General features: G+C 39.4%; 1 protein-coding gene across 2 annotated transcripts in view; it reads left to right on the top strand.

Moving 5' to 3' along the window:
* The window catches only part of LOC126177442 (CLIP domain-containing serine protease HP8-like), a 79011-nt gene that overhangs the window by 7700 nt on the left and 51026 nt on the right, over positions 1-20285 (top strand). For both annotated transcript variants that reach the window (XM_049924456.1, XM_049924457.1), the window contains exon 2: positions 13751-13873. In XM_049924456.1, the coding sequence (XP_049780413.1) occupies positions 13751-13873 (123 nt within the window). The remainder of the gene's footprint in view (positions 1-13750; positions 13874-20285) is intronic.

Below are 20285 nucleotides of genomic sequence, written 5' to 3'. Positions count from 1 at the left end.
TGCGGCACCAAGATCTAATTTATTTAAAGGGACGTTGTGAAACTGAAGCGATCCTTCCGGCTCGTCCACGGAAGTTCAGTGGTCACGGTCGGAATCAGCGCCGGGCGTCACGCGAGACAGCTCTGCCTGTCGAAGACGTGTCCGCCACCTAAACTGCAACACAAGCACCGTAAGAAGAATACCACATCTGCACACAGGAACGCGCTTTCAGGCTCTTTTAAAGCTTAACGTACTGACAAATCAACTATATTGATCACACGTGATACAATCGAGACACTTCAATCAATCAGCTACGCCCCGCATAGCCCACGACTCACCGTCCATCGTCGCCAAAAGTGTGGACAGACTCGATTTATGGAACTCCACGAAATTGTCTTACATCCAGACTTTCCTATCAGTCAGACTCAGGATTAACATGCAGGCAATTTCATTCGCAGTGTATAACACCTGCCGTTATAGAAAAATCACTCTACCTTAAAACAATATAGTAGGCGCCAGTCACAACCCATTTAGAAGTATTACGGGAAGGCCGGCTCAGCATCTCGAAGCTGGACAAAGTCTCCTCCTACCGGATACCATCTGGGGCATTCACAACTGCCGACGACGCAGCCTGCCGACACGGCAGCCAATATGTTACAAAATGTTACTGACAGATAAAACAGTATTCTCGTCACGTATCACTTATTGTCTAATGAAGCAAGTACTTTCTCAATCTACATGTAAGGAGCCTACTCAATATCAAAACCCTTTAAATTCAGTGCCTCTAACATTTTGTTATTCGTAATTAGAGGTTACTGGAAAACTATTATATTGACGATCCTAAGCATTTTGTGAGTGCTGATAAAAGTAGAAAAAGAGGGAAGTTTGATGAAGTGTGATCAAACGAATCCCGACGCCTGTTAGTGTATATTATTATGGGATGTGTCCACCCTTCGCATGTGTGACGGCCTGAATTCTGGTGCGGCACGTTCCGTGAGGTGTCTGAATGTCTGTGGACGAATAACAGCTGATTCTTTCTCGAGAACCGAAACCAGAGAAGATGTGATGGTGAACGCTGGGATCTGGAGCGAATCCACGTTCTAACTCGTCCCAAAGGTTTAGAAAAGATATCCAGTGTTGTTCAATTTCAGGAATGTCACCGTCTACAAACCACTGCCTCACAGATGCTGCTTTATGACAGGGTGTACTGTCATAGTGATAGGCCTACAGCCTGTCATCGTCTCCGAACTGTTCCTCTGCTGTATGCAGCACACAAAGTTATGAAATGTGTTGGTATCCTTCCGCTTGTAGCGTCTTCTTAAGTCCAGTAGGCGACCACTCCCTAGCCGCTACAGACACCCACAACCGTACCGCCATATCTCCGTACTTCAGTATTGGCACTACCCTTGATGGCAGGTAATGTTCTTCCAGCATTCGCCAAATCCGAACCCTTGAGTCAGATTACCGCACGTTGTAGTACGTTTCATCAGCTCAAATCACTAGTTTCCAGTCATCCACTGTCCAGTGGAGTCGCCGTTTACAGCACCTCAAGCTCCGTGTTAGCGTGCACTTCAGAAATGTGTGTCTTATGAGGAGCTGCTCCACCACTGTACTCCACTGTTTGTAATTCTCTACACTTAATCATTGCGCAAGATGGACTGCTAATAGCTCTTCGGAACCTTTCTGTTGTTACTACTTCTCTCCTGACAACAAAATACTCTCCGCCTCCTTTTATAAGGAAAAGTCCGCCACTTGTGACATCTAGAGGTCAATTCTGCATTACATGCTTTTGTCCAGACAGTATGTTCATTTTTTCACTTTCTTAGAAGGGGGCACTCATTGTCGAGTCATGTTGTATTATCTATTACACTGAGTCAGTTTTCGCCTATAGCTCCAAATATAAAACAATCGTATTGTGATGAGATAAAAAAGATTTTTTTGGCGTCATTCAACATTTCGCCACCTTTCTCTTAAGTATCAACATGGTGAATGTGCGACTGAACCGAGAACTGAGGAATGGTGACTTAGTTAATATACAATCACAGTATATTGTCACTGACTAATTTTATAACAGCTCTTAGAGTAAAAGTCTATTTACTTCTATTTTTAGATCTGTGGTGGGTTTACTGACGTATACTGAATCCAAGATCCACAGCCCTTACCCATAATGTCGCTTGTAGTTAAGAGGCACCACCGTGCTGCTCTATAGAACGTAGTATGTATCAAATTGGGCAATAGGGGGGGCAGTGTCCAATGTCCAGAATGACGTCTCACATGTCCAATTATTTCAGTCGTTATGGAAACATATGCTGTAAATACAGCAAAACACAGCAGCTTGGTTCAAATGGTTGAAATGGCTCTGAGCACTATGGGACTTAACTGCTGTGGCCATCAGTCCCCTATAACTTAGAACTACTTAAACCTAACTAACCTAAGGACACCACACACATCCATGCCCGAGGCAGGATTCGAACCTGCGACCGTAGCAGTCACGCGGTTCCAGAATGCAGCGCCTAGAACCGCTCGGCCACTCCGGGCGGCACACAGGAACCAAAGTTAGCGCTGTAGCATCTGTAAGCGCAGTGCATCAGCAGATTAAGAAATAAACGTTTCGCAAGCAATCAGACTGCTGCCTCACTGCGCTGTAAAGCCCCCTGTCTGGATGCGTTGCGCAGCGCAGGTTCTGCCATGGAACGGCGGCTCTCGAGTAACCGCTGAAAATTCAACCAGCACAATTCCTTTGGCGTCTGATACTACACACATTTGAATATCCAATGGTGAATCTGTCACACATTAAAAAATAAGCTGCGAGAGAAATACTAACAACAGTACCAACAAGTTGCGCCAGTTTACTCTTGAGATAAAAACGATGAGGAAAGATCAAAACTTTTGCTCAAAGATAGTTGTAAACCTACTTTCAGCTCTAACTGAACTTATAGTCATGTTCACTTTTTTTTACCAAAAAAGGAAAAGTCGCCAAGTTCGTTCTACAGACGGGTCGATATTTCATGCTCTATGTGTTGAAGAGACATCTGCCAGTTTGGGAACAATTTTCCTCTTCTGCACTGTACTTCAGACGCTGTTGACAACACAATGTCATAATATATAAATTTAATGTGAAGGAGGCAGATATGATGATATCAGCTGCATGTGGAATCAGCGGCGACAAGTGAAAATGTGTGCCGACCTGGGACTGAACCTAGGATCTGCTGCTTACTACTAGGCAGTCGCGTTGTCGCTGCGCCACCCGGCCAGTGTTTATAGCAAATGCGCGGACTGTCCCTGCACGCTCCTCGGCCAAGCCACATTCCCACCTAGAGTCATATGTTCAAAAGAACAGACACCACGCATTCATATAATTGATACATCCCAATGGAGTATAAATCCATAACCATCAATGCAGATGCACATTTACGTTCAACCACCACAGGGAATCTAAAATTAGCGAGCACGGAAGACATGGACTGGTACTACAGGTAAGCGGTGACTTTATGTGGGAATGTGGATCGGCCGAGGAGCGTGGCGAGATAGTTGGAGCATTTGCGATAAACACCGTGTCCAGGTGGCGCAGTGGTTAACGCAACTGCCTAGTAAGCAGAAGATCCCAGTTCAAGTCCCGGTCTGGAACACATTTACATTCGTCGCCAGTTATTCACCGTAAAGTCCCGCGCTGCTGGTATCATCAGTACCTTTCCTTTCCTCTCTCCCCCTCCACATAATACGTATCACAGCTGCTAATTCCACGTGGTGTCTGTTCTTTCGGAAATTTTCGGACTTTTCCAAAAGAACAGACACCTCGCACTCGTATAATTATGCCATAATCTGCACAATACATCAGCAACAGATGTTACCAGGTTATAACTGCGTTCATATGGTCAGATGTAAAATCTTCTGGTCTCGCTTCCAGTTGGCTGGGACTGGAGGAAAAAAAAAAGAAATGAATATAGAAACTCTCTCTTAATATGATGAGAATGCTAGCAGGAGATTATTACTGAAGTTTTTACACATAACCTGAAACGTTCAGCGACTTTTTGGTACTTCTTGACCTGAACAGACATAAGCGTCGCATATTGATCAAAATCAATTTTGCTCCCTCGTGCAAAGTTACGAAACGTGTTACTATAAATACAGATAATTCGTCCTAAGGCCAGATGAATCAATTTACGAAGCTTTGGACGAACTGCGGAACATTAACTTCAATGAAACACTTACGGAGCTAGCAAGGTAATTTAGACACTTTACACATTTATCATAAAATGTAAATTGTATTCACAATTATGCAAATTCTTACCCAAGAAAGATAAGAAAAAATCAAACTAAATCAGGAAAACAATATCCGGAATACCGTTTCTGCGTGTTACCACGTTGTAAGAAGCACTGAGACGAAAGGATAGTAACTACGGCCACGCAAGAAGAACGTAGATAAAGGATAATCATTGGTTCAGTGTTAGTATAAAATAAGAAAGTAATTTTGTAACGTCACAATCACTTTTTACTCGCGAACTGGTCACCAGTTTCGGGCAGAGCCCGTCTTCGGTCCATAACCGTTATAAGAAGTGTAATAGGTCATTAGCTATATTTAGCATCCACACATTATGATAGGTGGAGTGCTCGTATTCCCTGATATGGACACGTCGCTACATAGTAAGTAACCGACAACTGGCTACCTCCTACAGTTAGTTACGTGTTATAACACTTGTAAAGATTATAATTTCACCGGAAAACGGCAATCAATTAGTACCCAAAAGGTGGCTATGACGTCAAAAACAAATATTTCTTTCAATCTCAGCTCTGTTGTTTTAGCACAATAATCATAGCAAAAATAATCAGTGGTAGTACGCAGCAGCTAACATTATGTGGAATACGACAGTAATAGTGCTAACAGCACAAATATTCACTGGGTCCCAAAAAATTTTCAAAAGAACGCTAGTTCAAATTATGGAAGGAAGATGAGATGGACGATCAGTTTCGAACGTATCTTCACGTACGAAGCCAGTAGAGATGGAGTCAGATCGGATTAGGGTAGGAAATCAGCTGTATATTTTTACAGGAGCTATCCTGGTACTTAGCTTCAGCTGTTTAGGACAAGAACGGGAAATCTACGTCTGAATGGCCAGATGTGTATTTGCTCGCGATTGCGTTCTGCACGTTCGCTCGGGGCCGCAAGTGTGCGTCAAGTCCGATGAAACAAAGCCAAAGCAGGAAACACGTTATATGGCATAATTAAAATATACTATTAGGCAAGGAATTTATCATCATCGTCTTCAGTACCAACTCCACTATTTATGGGCTTAGCCGTCCTGCATGCTCAGCCGTTTTCGTCTGGATAACGAGTTATATGGGAGTCTCAGGGAAAGAACTAGCTGATACCCTGGACAGGGAAGCGGTAACGCGACCGACGTCGGTAATGGAGATAACGGACGCGGATTCGCGAGCACAGATGAACTTGCAGCCCATCAGAACTGGAGCAGGGATGTTAGGCTATTGCTCCTTCCAACAGACTGCGAGCCATGAAAGAGACCTTAGCTGTCTGACATTCGTTCTTTCGTCGTCGAGGAAAGAGTCGACTGTCTTATGCCAGTTTCATATTGGTATACCTGTCTAATGATTTTACCCTGTGTAACGAGACTCTCCACAGTGGGACTGCGGTGCTACGCAAAAGGCGGATCAAATCGTGGCGGAATGCCCCCTCACCATACTGGATCTGAAGAGGAGGGGGTACCTTCTACCTCCGCCATGTGAAATTCACCGTTTTCAATGTACCTTTTCCGAGGAAGTGTTGACAGTAGAACACTGAATTGATTGGTTGGTTGATCTGGGGGAGGGGCCAAACAGCGAGATCATCGGTCCCATAGGATTAGGAAAGGATGGTGAAGGAAGTCGGCCGTGTCATTTCAAAGGAACCATCCCGGCATTTGCCTGAAGCGATTTAGGAAATCACGGAAAACCTTAATCAAGATGACCGGACGCGGGTTTGAACCGTCGTCCTCCCGAATGCGAGTCCAGTGCGCTAACCACAACGCCACCTCGCTCGGTGGCACAAAGGAATTTTTTGCACATATATTTACACTATTTCCTAACAAGCTACCATTTTTAAGAATAATATATTAAATCTGAAATGTTGAAAAATGTTTTGATAATGTCCCTTTTTTGGGTAAATGTATAAAATAAAAAAGATGATGGGGTCCATAATTATTTAGCTAGAAAGCTAAAAGCGTATTTCGGGCACTTGTATTGAGACAATTGACTATTAGAATTTCATTGCTCTGGGATGAATGATTTCAGATAAAAGGCAGATTAAGGAAAATAGAACAAAAATTACGCTAAGTTTAAAATATTTCTGCAGTTACAGTGCCTTCAGTACGTTCCTGCTTTGTTTACATTTTAAAAACGAACTTACAGCTTCTGAAAACACATTGTTATCCCATATAACATTTCAGCTACGGGTGTCAGAGTGTTCTGCGTCATCTCTATATGTAGAAGGGCAGTAAAACAGATTCCTCATAGAAGAATTGTGAATAGAAGCACTTCCATTTGATTCTGTACTCACTGAAGTTGTAGTATGACGTAACTTACACTATTACTAGGTAAATGATTATCAACTTCTAGTGTATTTATAATGTTTATATTCATTATTTTCTTTTTTCCATAACCTTCAAACTTTTTCTTGAAAACTTTGGAGGTCAGAATCAGAATCAAAAAACACAGTGTAGGAAACAACTAAATGCAAGACAGGAAAACATTTGGCAATTGCTGGATGCTCAAAGCAATGGAAAAAAAATCCGCAAGGATAATGAACTCAAAGATCATAGCACGAGAAGTCAGAGAGCAAAAGTGGGTGCGCCTCATTCTGGAAACTGCCATTTAAACCGACATTCACGACCTTTAACTATGGATTTGGTCTAAAATACTTTTATACTCGCATAAAGCATACTACAAACCATCATAATAACAAATAACAAAATTACGTATTTTCATCATTTCCAAGGTACCTTTTGCCCTGAACTCTAACTCTTAGTACTGGCTGCTGGTGAGAGGACAGCCTTCAGGATTCGACCATTCTCAGGTCGGGAGCGAGATCGCATGATCAGCCCTGGGGAAAGGAGGGGGATGTTAAACTGCCCCACTTTACCTGAATGAAATTTATTAGTAACAACCAAACCCAATTCAAAAGTAATAGCAGTGTGCATAACTACAATACTAGGAGAAAGGATGATCTTCACTATTCAAGATTAAATCTAACTTTGGCACAGAAAGGGGTGAATTATACTGGCACTAAAGTCTTTGGTCACTTACCAAGTAGTATCAAAAATCTGACAGATAACCAACAAGTATTTAAGAAGAAATTAAAAGAATTTCTGAATGACAACTCCTTCTACTCCATAGAGGAATTTTTAGATATAAATTAAAAAAAATAATAAAAATAAAAAACACAAAAAATAAAAAAGTTGTTATATTAACTTAAGTATGTTGTTAAATTAACTTAACTATGTCATGTATTGGAAAATTTGACTCGTTCCACATCATTACGAAAAATCGTATTCATGATCCATGGAACTAGTATTAATCTAATCTAATCTAATCTAATCTAATCTGATCTTTCCAGTTTTTCTCGTTTTTATTATCTTCCAGGTATTTTTTCAGATATTCGCTCAACTATTAGCTGTCAAGTTGCTTTTATTTGTACTGGCGTCTCCTTTGTCTGTTTACAAGTGGGATGATACTGTGCCGTTGTTCTATATACGTCTAGTGTTGGTTGGAGGTCGGGCATGGTGGCTGGGTGCTGAGCGTGCGACTCTCCGCAGATGAGCCTGGAAGGACCTCTTTTTACATCTTCTAAAATTGCTTTTAATTCTTAGTAATGTCAAAGTTCAAGACGTCTCTGTCCTATTTTGTGCCGGACATCGTAGCCCCTTAGTTGGGATTTACTTTTGGTTTGCAGTGCCGTTCTCCATGGATTTGTTTCTTGATTGAGGGACTGATTACTTCGTAGTTTGACCTCTTAAACATCACATGCCCAACCAACCACATTTACGTTCTTACCCATAGTCATCTCCATCTTATTACCTTGAATATATGGTGTCATATCAAAATTTGTGCCAGACTTGGGCTCGAATCAAGATTTTCAGCTTATCTGTAACAGTCACGTCAACTGTTACACTATCTAAGCGCGCAGTCATGGAGGCCCCGGCGCACAAACCAAAAGCGTCGCCCCACCTCGAGCCTAACCCTCCAACGTTCACGTTCCTAGCTAAGCAAAAAACTGCTCATACTTAAGCTCTCATACTCAGCTCCCCCAACCACTGCCGACTCCCCTCCCCCCCCCCCCCAACACACATTTACTCATCAACCCGTCACTGTCCTACTATCTCCTATTAACAAAAAAAACGCTTTCAAAAAATAGCATTTGACCTTTAATAGTTTAATAGAGTAGAATAGAATATCAATATTTTCTCTGATGTATCAGCACATGAAACAGCTATGTTTTCCGATATCTTTGCACGTAACAAATACTGCCCTCCGCCTAAGGAACATTTTAATATAAGATAAAGGTAGTTGTTTTATAGAATTTTTTTGACCTTGTAGGACACCTTTCTAAGATTCAAAATAAAAATATTAAAAACTAATCAATTATAACACTCAATAATATCACAAAAAAGGCAAGTAATACAGCATTATAAGACAAAACATAAGCAAAAAGTTAACCGAAGGAATAAGTTCGACCAGGTAAACGATCCTGTAGCATTATAGAAAAGAGCAGTTTTATTTACCTTTTTTTCAACTTGGAAAAATAAAGCTTTGCTTTTGCAATGGATACTGTTAGATGCATCAGAATGGCTTTATTTACGCCACGTTACTCGATACCAATGACCTATGTTGTACCTACAACACCTCTGCTAACTTTTGTACACCAGACGGTTTCGATACTTGTATTTTAAATGAAGTTCTTATCAGTATAAGATGTGCTGAAAACATAGGAGAAATGTCGTCAACAGATGCCATTATAAACACAAATGTTACACTTTTAAGATCTTCCTCACACGCGGTAGATACGAACAATGGTGGTATCGTCCTATACGTGGGTATAACTTCTTTCATTCCTTAAAATATCGTATTCTGTTACAAGAAAATGATGTCCTCATTGGGCAGGAAAGTAATACTCCAAATAGTTGCCGACTCTGTCAGACTCGTCCTCGTAAAGCTGGACGAAGTGCTTCTTTACTGCTTTTTATTTCATTGTTCGAGCATTTGCTCATGCGTTCCATATTTCACATACTTTAACTTCATCAAGCAGTCTGTCTAATGATCCTTTGATTTGTGTCAGCTCCATTCCTAAGAGGTAATAGGCCTATGCAGCTGCGCCGTCCATAGGCTTAGAATATTGCTTTAGATGCTATACTGTTTTTTATCTGGAACTTTAGGCTAGGAAGATAAGACAGCTGTAGTATTACGTTTTCTTTTTAAGACCTATGTCTACATTTCCGTAATTAAATTTCTTGCCGCGCGGGGCAGCCACGTGGTCTAGGGCCCCTTGTGCCACGGTCCGCGCGGCTCCCCACGTCGGAGGTTCGAGCCCTCCCTCGGGCGTGGGTGTGTGTGATGTCCGTAGCGTAAGTTACTTTAAGTTAGATTAAGTAGTGTGTAGGCTTAGAGACCAATGACCTCAGCAGTTTGGTCCCATAAGATCTTACCACAACTTAAATTTAAATTTCTTACTTGAAAGAACTATACTTGTCAAAGCCTTAAGAAAGTCAACGAATCTGTAAGAGCATGGATGCGCCGCACCATCTCGCTCAACGTATCTGGTTCAGCTGCTTTAGCTTTATCTCGGCAGTACCCCGCGGAACAATTTTTAAATCCCGACTCTAAAGCACATTGTTACTAAAAAATTAGTAGATGTTCTCAACTGTTCCGAAAACGATGCTATTTCTTGATTAGCCTCTACAGCGTCTTTACGGATTATATTGAATTTGTAAATCGCACAATGAGCAAAAGCGATAGGACGCACTAATTTCTTTTCTTTTATTTTTCACCATAATATAGGCCACTCATAATGGAAGCTCTGTCATAACCTGGCGTTGAAATTTGATCAGATTTAGTTCCTTTCGTTCTGTACATCTAATTATTTGATGTTTCTATCATAATGTGTAATACTCTTTGATCTGACTAAAGGATTTTTATTGTCATCTTTGATTATTTTAAAGTAGTAAAGATTGACGCCCATTAATTGACTGGTTTTACTTATGCTTGAGTAATATAAGATGTGATAGAAAACAACTGTGTGCTTTAAATGTCTTGAATTAATTCTCGTGTGACTTCTCCTAACCACCAAGAAGTAATTTAATTCTGGGTTACGAGACTGAGCTACTTTACAGAGACATGTGGTTTCTGATACAATCCTTTCAGTGCTGAATGATAACTGTTAAGTAATTGAGTGGTGTACAGAAAGTTATCCTTGTTTAAGCACGTGATATTGCTGGTTGTCCCAGGGAAGATTGCTTTTTACTAAGGTTTGTGGGACATAATCCATCATTCGACGACTGACGCTGGTGCACCTCCTCTTCATAATCAAGAGTCAGGTATCACTAAAGCTTTACGTCTTCCTCTTTCCTAATAAAATTATTGGCATGTGTAGTAATCTCTGTATGCAGACTTCACTAATCTGCTCGTGACTGTCGAAACCTGTGTCTTCCTCTTCCCTATTAAAATTATTGGCATGTGTAGTAATCTCTGTATGCAAACTACACTAATCAGCTCGTGGCTACCGAAACCTGTGTCTTAAAAAAGAGAATCTTGCTGTTCCGTTACTTAAAAATGTGACCACTGTAGCTGAGTTATCGATTTACTTCCTACGACAGTTTCATTTATGCTTTTTTTTCGTTTTTGATCTTCTTAACCAAACAAAGCTGTTGACCACCAACATAATGCGGGCCTTAGCGAACGAATATCGATGCATTTCGTGTTTTCTATTTTTCCACTTTTCGCTTTCTTTTTGATTTTCCTTTTGTTTCTGTTTTTCTGTCTGTGTCTGCGCGTCAGGAGGCCGGTTTCCTCAGCCTAATTACGGTCAGCTCAAATTTTGGTTGTCACTAGACACAACACCAAAATTTCTCCCACGGGACGTGTGGGATTGGTGCTACTGTGGAAACGGATTTGAATAATAGTGACTTACTCTGTCAGGAGGTTTACACTGTATATGAACCGAATTAAATGCACTGAACTGAAACGATTATACAGACATCCTTTGTGACAGAGTATGCCGCTGTCGTCCACCATATCCGTTAACCCATGTGTGCTAACCCCATACACCCCATCGACGGACCTCTAGTGGTAGTGTTCGGAAATCACTGACAGGAACGTCAGTGACGGTGGAAATTGGGGTCAGACCTTGAGGCATGGTCAAATACTACGTCGCAGTCTTTTCATACCTCTTGGTAAGCAGCGTAGAACGTCCTTGGCCCACCTACCACGCATTCATCTGACATGTCCCACGTCATCCACTCCACTCTGTTCCCTTGTCTGTTTGTTTGTTTGTTTTCCTACCTCTCCTGGTAATTCACAACATGAACTTTTCATTACCCGCTGAGTAACTTCCAGTGTTTCAACGATTTTGTTATTAAACGACCAAGTCTCCTCCATAAACTGTTGATAAATAAACATTACAAACTTCCCATTCCACACAGATATGAACATGCTTTTGAAAGTCCGATTTATTTTATGAAAAGCCTCTTCTGTTTATTTCTATGCGTGCCGTCATTGTCTTCAGCTGTCCTAAATGCAAGAAAATCATCAATCACAGTGACAACTGCGCCGTCTGACGCAGTGCGCTGACACATGTGCTTTTCGCACTATTCTAGATATCGCAGTATGTCGTAAGTGAATCTTCCGGCAACTAATGCCAACGTGTAAAAATTAGGAGCACGAAAATCGAGTGAGGTAACTTTACTTCTGTACAGGCATCCTCTGTTTCTTCTACCATAGCTCGCTAGTGTGCTTCAGCAAGACCTCGGCCGATTCTCATAATATACACTGACTGAAAGGAAATCACAACACCAAGAAGGTGTTGGACGATTTAAACGAAAGTTGGCAGGCGTGTTTCCACATCTGAAAGATGATATCTAAGCAAATTTCGCGTCAGTCGCATAAGACTGGCGCTAGCAGCGCCACTATGAGGATGCAAATCAGGTTTGCTTTAGAAACACGCTGTAACGGTTTCGAGTGGTGATTAAAAATGTGTGTGTGAAGTGTGTGAAATCTTATGGGAGTTAACTGCTAAGGTCATCAGTCCCTAAGCTTACACACTACTTAACCTAAATTATCGTAAGGACAAACACACAGACACCCATGCGCGAGGTAGGACTCGAACCTCCTCCGGGACCAGCCGCACAGTCCATGACTGCAGCGCCCATGATCGCTCGGCAAATCTCGCGCTGCGAGTGGTGATTACCTTTGAGACTGCACGTGGAGAGATATCTTTAACGTGACAAAGACGCCATTATCAAAACCTCACAGAATTTGAATGAGGCCGTGTAATAGGGCTGCGAGATCCTGGATGTTCCTTCTGCAATATTGCAGGTAGACTTGGCAGGAAATATAGCCACTGTACATGACTGCTGGCAGCTGTGGTCACGAGAATGTACGATCGCAAGAAGATCAGGCTCCGGATGGCCACATAGCACTACCGATAGGCTAGACCATCGTATTCGGTGTATGATTCTGACGCATCGTACTGCATCTGCAGTAGCAATTTGAACAGCGGTTGGTACCACAGTGACACAAAGAACTGCTATAAATCGGTTACTTCAACGACAGCTCCGAGCCAGAAGCTATACAGCGTGCATTCCACTGACCCCAAATCACCGCCATTTGCAACTTCAGTGGTGTCAATCGAGCGCTCATTAGATGGCAGGGTGGAGAAGTCTGTTTGTTTTCTGATGAAAGCCGGTTCTGCTTGGGTACCAGTGATGGTCGTATGTTGGTCAGAAGGAGGCTACTTGAGGACCTGCAACCAACCAGTCTGCGTGCTAGACACAGTGGGCCACCACCTGTGGTTATGGTCTGGTGTGCTATTTCCTATAACAGCGGGAGCACTGCCTTGGTTATCGCACGCACACTGACTGCAAATTCGTACGTCAACCTGGTGACTCGATCTGTGTAGGAGGTGCTGTACAACATGATAACGTTCATGTTCTGCAGAGTGCCTCCTCGATTACCACACCTGTCTCCAATCGAGCACATGTGGGTGATCATCGGACGACAACTCCAACGTCATCGACAACCAGCATTAAGTCCCGTTATTGACCGACCGAGAGCAACAGGCACTGTACTGCAGCCCACAAACTGACATCTGGCGTCTGTACAACACAATGCATGCACGTTTGCATGCTTGCATTCAATAATCTGGTAGTTACAGCAGTTATTAATGCACCAGCATTTCACATTAATTGCAGACAAATGTATTCCAGAAATTTCATTATTCTGCAATATTTTTTGGTGTTGCGATTCTTTTCCGTGAGTCTAGTAATGTGGTCTACATTGCGCATTTGTTCAAAATAAAGTCTGAACACAACAGGAGTTGCCTGTGTGCGGGCCTGGTTACCGAAAGTGCACTAAATAGAACCAACATAAGAGAAAAGCAACTTAGCTATAGTGCCTTATCTTCTTATGCTGTTCTGCAATTCTGTTTGCTGCTCTTCCGAAATTGTAGCACGTAACTGTGTACAGATGTCAACCTGGGTGTTTAGTGCTGACTGCTCCTGTTGCTCCGCAGAATCTTCCCGCCGTGCGCAGCGTCAGGAGTGCGAGACGACCGTCCTTGCGGACCGCATCTACGGCGGCGAGAGGGCCACCATCGGTCAGTATCCGTGGCTCGCCCTGCTGCAGTACCGTTCCCGTGAGTACCAGCACACTATACTCTGCTACCTCGCTGTCTTCACTGCAATCGCTTCTTGAAATATATGCCGATATTTATGGTTCACTTGGGCACCGTTATTACGTTGTCGAAGCATTTTACACTGAAGAACCAAAGAAACTGGTACACCAGACTAATATCGTGCAGGGCCCCGCGAGCACGCAGAAGTGCCGCAACACGACGTGGCATGGACTTGACTAATGTCTGAATTAGTGCTCTAAGGAAGAAACACCATGAATCCTGCCGGGCTGTCCATAAATTCGTAGAGTGCGAGGGGGTGGAGATGTCTTGTGAACAGCACGTTGCAAGGCATCTCAAATATGCTCAACAATGTTGGTTTCTGGGGAGTTTGGTAGCCAGCGAAAATGTTTAAACTCAAAAGAATGTTCCTGGAGCCACTCTGTAGCAATTCTGGACCTGTCGGGTGTCGCATTGTCCTGTCGGCGAGCACAATGGGCATGTATGGATGCAGGTGATTAGATAGGATGCTTACGTAAGTGTCACCTGTCAGTCTTATCCAGACGTATCAGAGGCCCCATTTCACTCCAACAGCACACACTCCACACCTTTACAGAGCCTCCACCAGCTTCAACAGTCCCCTGCTGACACACAGTGTCCATGGATTCATGAGGTTGTCTCCATACCCGTACACATCCATCTGTTCGATACAATTTGAAATGTGACTCGTCCGACTGTGGATATTATAATCATTTAACAAATCTAATTCATCTTTTGTCATTTTTAACATAGAATCCCAAGACAAACTATGTGCTGTAAAATACCAAGATGGATGGAGTTTACTAGATTTTATGCAAGAATCTCTAAAATTTTCAGAAATATCTGCTAGTATTAAAACATCAGATTTATTGTATAATTTTGTACATTTGTCTATATTTTTAATATTGAATTTTTTCCAGACAAGTTTTGCATGATTTAATCTTCATGAGAAATGTTTTTAGTCAAGTCTAGAATAAAAATATTCTTTATTAGATAATTTTTATTCTTTAATTTTTTCTGTACAATTTGTATATTCATAACATCTTTTTTAATCATTAAAACTACCTGTTCAACTTTAAAATATTTTGATGCTACTCTAAATTGTTCTGTTGCGAGATTTTTAGATAATTTATCAATGCTCAAGGCCATAAATTTAAATTTACGTAAACATCTTAATGTTAATCTATCTTCAACATCTTTACTGAATGAAATATATTATTGTTCATTATTTGGAATACCATTTATGTCTTGATTATCTATAGTTAATTTGTTGATAAACAAATGAACATCATAATTTGCTGCATTATGAATATAAACTGGAGTAAAATTAGGATTTTGATAATAACGATTACAATATATATGTGCAGTTCCTTGATATTTTCCTTTTAAATGATAATTATCTATTACCTTTTTTCCTCTTTAGTAAATTGTTTTTCACAAATAAGACAATTTTTTGAATTTATAAATTTATTTTATCTCCTTTTGTCATTATCATTGGAATATTTCTATCATATAATTCAGGAATTTCTCTAGGTTCTTGTTTTAACATTTCAATGACTTTTTTTGCTGTATCTTTACCAGTATATGTTACAGGTTCTTTATAGTCATCATTAGAATATTTAACATAGTAATTAAATGAAAAATGGAATATGTTTTTGATATTTATTAGTACAAGCTTTTTGAGCATTTGCTTTACAAGTGTTAACGTGCTTCAAAAGATGTTCTAAATCTGCATAAATTATAACAGTTAATTGTAATGAATTATTATAATTTCCACATTCAATTTTTTCACCTTCTACAGCCATATCTATTTTTACTTCTTTATGTTATTTATAATTGTTGTCATGATTGTCTATCACAAGGATAAAATTTTCCATTGTGTTCATTTGTTTGTGAACTAATTAATCTAGGTACATTTTTTATTGCACAATAATGTGAATTATTTTTATCTCGAATTAAAAGAAGATTAATATGTTTTTCTTGTTTATTTTTTCTATGGTTAAGAGAACATACAATAAATTTTTCATCATTTGAATAAATATTAATTGAAATATTCTGACTTCTTTTTAAGTTTTGGAACATTTGATAACTGAACTGGGAAGTGAATTTTCTCTTCTTCAAAAATTTCAGCCAATTCTAATGCAATATTTTTATAATTTTTAACTTTTTCAACAAGATCGTCTTCTGGATATAAAGCTGATTTTAAAAGAAAGAAAATATTTCTGATTTGTACTTTATAACATTAATTACACCTTCTTTATCTTTAATTTTTTTCATAAATCGATATATGATGAACCTAAAATTTGATTGTGTCTATTAACACTTAATTCCAAACAATTTGTATGAAATAAAGACCAACCAGTTTTTTTCTTTGCATTTCTTCCATTTCAGTCAATAGTAAAATCATTGATTTTTGACAATAATCTTCTAAATTAGTTGTTCTTATAAAAACTTTGTAACTTTTTTCAAAATTAAATTCTTGTATTTCGTCTTGTCTTTCAAAATAACAATCATTCTAACTTCAGTTGTTCTTTGTATTAAAATATTCTTAAATTTAGTCGTTACCTCTTGTTTAATTTGATTAAAAAATTCTTGTAGTTCGACAAGATTATTGACAGTACTAATTATGTGAGTTGTAATTCTAGATTTAAAGGTGAAGCTTTTCAGTTCACTCATTTAGGTGATTTAAAAAATCATCATCTAGAAAATTCTGATAGTTTTTTTATTTGATTTCTTGATATTTATCTATGAGAAGTTTTTGTAATAATTCTTTTTTATAATAATTCTCATTATCATTATTATTAAAATTACCCTCAGATATACTGATAAGATCAATTAATTGTTGTTTATTAACTTTAGAATAATTTTTAAAAATTTTTTATGAATTTCTTCCAAAGATTTTTTATTCAAATCTTTTCATTATACGAACTGCCCTCATATCTCCCAATACAAGCTATTTATTGTTTTTCATTAAGTTTTTCAGTATTTTTTAAGTTTTTTTTGTTTTGAGATTCCATGAAGTTTGTTGAAAGATAATTTATTCAATTCATTACATTATTATTGATATTGTGAACAGGATTTAGAGTAAGAGCAATTAATTTCTCTTTATTAAGCTTAGAATAATTTTTTAATGTTCTCATTATAAAAATTGTTCAAAGTTCTTTTATGTTTTTATATCTTAGTTCTCTCTTCTTCATTTCTTTCATATTAAAATAACCAATAAATTCCTCTTGATATTGTGTAGTTACATTTGAATAAACTTCCACTTACAACTTTTTTCTAAAACAGCATAACTGAATCCACATTTTTCTTTACAATAATTTTATAAGTTTTGAATAGCTGAACTTTGGATTACATTTTATGTTGTTTTTATTTTATGGAAAAAAATTTAACTTCTTATAAAGTTGAAATGTTTATAGGTGAAATGCACGTTTGAGTTTTTAATTAAAAGTTCAATCGATGATATAGGTACATGAGGCTTGGGAAAGTTTATTTATACAGAGAAAAATTTGTTCAATATTTATGTAATCGAAAATTTGGTGTGTGGATGTAGATGAACATGGTCTTGGAGAACCTATTTACAAAGAAAAATAATTAGATTTTTATTTATTAAATAAAAAAATTTCGTTCATGGATATAGAAAAATTTTTAAGTGTGGGAAACGACAAAACTAAAATCTTGGTTCATATCGAGACTTTTTTAAAAATGTTCTCTTTGGCCCAGCTCTCTCATAAATATGCTACTATTGCGCCACTTTGCTCGGTAGTCAGTTGGAAATAACCATCTACACATTTAAAAAATTACAGAGCAATAGTCATGGAATATTTCCTAATATTGTGTTGGACCTACTTTTGCCCAGCATGTTCCAGTATCTTCATCTACATGAATACCCTGCAAATCACATTTAAGTTCGTTGAACCACCTTCACAATTCTATATTGCTCCAATCTCATATAGTGCGTGTAAAGAATGAACACCTGTATCTTTCTGTGTGAGCTCTGATTTCCCTTGTTTCCTCAAGGTGATCGTTTCGCCCTATGAACATTGCTGTCAACAAAATATTTTCGTGTTCAGAGGTGGTGATAGCAATTCGGTGAGAAGATTCCGCCATAAAGAAAAACGCATTTGTTTTATTTATATCCACCCCAAATCCTATATCATTTCAATGATATTCTCTCCCCTATTTCGCGATAATACAAAATGTGCTGTCCTTCTTTCAACTTTTTCGATGTGCTCTGTTAATCCTATCTGGTAAGGATCCCACAACACACAGCAGTATTCTAAAAGAGGAAGGACAAACATAGTGTAAGCTGTCTCTTTAGTAGATCTGTTACCTTTTCTAAGTGTCTTGCCAATAAAACGCTGCCTTTGACTATCCTTCCCCACAACATTTCCATTATCTTCCGTTCAATTTAAATTGTTCGTAATTGTAATTCCTAGGTATTTAGTTGAATTTACAGCCTTTATATTTGACTGATTTATCGAATAACCGAAGTTTACAGGATTCCTTTTAACAATCATGTGGATGACCTTACACTTTTCGTTATTTAGGGTCAATTGCCAATTTTCGCACCTTACTAATATCTTTTCTAAATCTTTTTGCATTTTGTTTTGATCTTCTGATGACTTAACTAGTCGATAAACGACAGCGTCATCTGCAAACAACCTAAAATGGCTGCTCAGATTGTCTCCTAAATCGTTTTTATAGATAAGGAATAGCAAAGGGCCTATAACACTACCTTGGGTAACACCAGAAATCACTTCTGTGTTAACCAATGACTTTCCGTCAGTTACTACGAACTGTGACCTTCCTGACAGGAAACCACGAATCCAGTCACATAACTGAGATGATACTCCATAAGTACGCAATTTGACTATAAGTCACTTCTGTTGTACAGTGTCAAAAGTCTTTTGGAAATCTATAAATATGGAATCCATGTGAAATCCCTTGTCAGCAGCAGTCAACACTTCATGTGTATCAAGAACTAGTTGTGTTTTACAAGAACGATGTTTTCTAAATCCGTGTTGACTGTTTGTCAATTGGCCGATTTCTTCGAAATAATGCATAATGTTCGAACATATTATATGTTCCAAAATCCTGCTGCATATCGACGTTAATGATGTGGGCCTGTAATTTAGTGGATTACTCCTAATACCTTTCTTCAATATTAACATGACCAGTGAAACTTTCCAGTCTTTGGGTACGCATCTTCCATCAAGCGAACAACTGTATATGATTGTTAAGTATGGAGCTATTGCATCAGCATATTCTGAAAGCAACCTAATTAGTATACAGTGTGGACCGGAAGTCGTGCTTTTGATAAGTGATTTAAATTGCTTCACTATTCCGAGGATATCTGCTTCTGTTCTACTCATGTTGGCAACTGTTCTTGATTCGAATTCTGGAGTATTTACTTCATCTTCTTTTGTGAAGGCATTTCGGAAGGCTGTGTTTAGTAACTCTGCTTTGGTAGCACTGCCTTCTATAGTATCTGCATTGCTATGGTGCAGAGAATTCATTGAAGTTTCTTACCACTGGTATACTTCACATACGACCAGAATCTCTGTGCATTTCTGCCAGGTTTTGAGACAAAGTTTCGTTGTGAAAGCCATTATAAGCATCTTGCATTGAAGTTCGCACTAAATTTCGAGCTTCTGTAAAATATTACCTATCTTGGCGATTTTGCATGTGTTTAAATTTGAAATGTATTTTTTTTTTTTTTTTTTTTTTTTGTGGCATGTAGTCAAGAAGTCGTTGACAGTCCCCTGTAGAAGTATTGAGCCATGCTGCCTTTATAGCAGTCCATAAGCGTTTATAGCTGTCCACAAGTGCGAAAGAAGTGCCGGAGCAGGTTTTTGTGCACGGACTGACCTCTCGATTTTTCCCATAAATGTTCAGTGGGATTCATGTCGGGCAATCTGGGTAGACAAACCTTTCGCTCGCGTTATCTAAAATGTTCTTCAAACCAAACACGAAAAAATTGTGCCCCAATGACGTTGCATATTGTCACCCACAAAACATAACACTTCCTTCGTCGTCTGAGAACATATCGTCCATGAAGGGCGGAAAATAGTCTCCAAGTAGCCGAACGTCCAGAGAACCCAATCCGTTCCTTGTAAACACAGCCCACACCATTATGCCATTATGGAGCCACCACCAGATTGCACAGTGCCTTGTTGAGCAGTTGAACCCATGGCTTCGTGGGGCCTGTGGCACACATGTGCCCCGTCCATCAGCTCTTACCGCCTGAAATCAGGACTCATCTGACCAGGCTACAGTTCTCGAGTCGTCTAGGGTCCAACCGACATGGCGACGAGCTCAAGACAGGCGCTGCAAGCGATGTCGTGCTATTAGCAAAGATACCCGCGCCGGTCGTCTGCTGTCATAGCCCGTTAAC

Source organism: Schistocerca cancellata, chromosome 1, assembly GCF_023864275.1.
Source record: "Schistocerca cancellata isolate TAMUIC-IGC-003103 chromosome 1, iqSchCanc2.1, whole genome shotgun sequence".
NCBI lineage: Eukaryota > Metazoa > Arthropoda > Insecta > Orthoptera > Acrididae > Schistocerca > Schistocerca cancellata.
The sequence above is the reverse complement of the archived record's forward strand: the minus strand, read 5'-3'. Positions and strand labels throughout refer to the sequence as shown.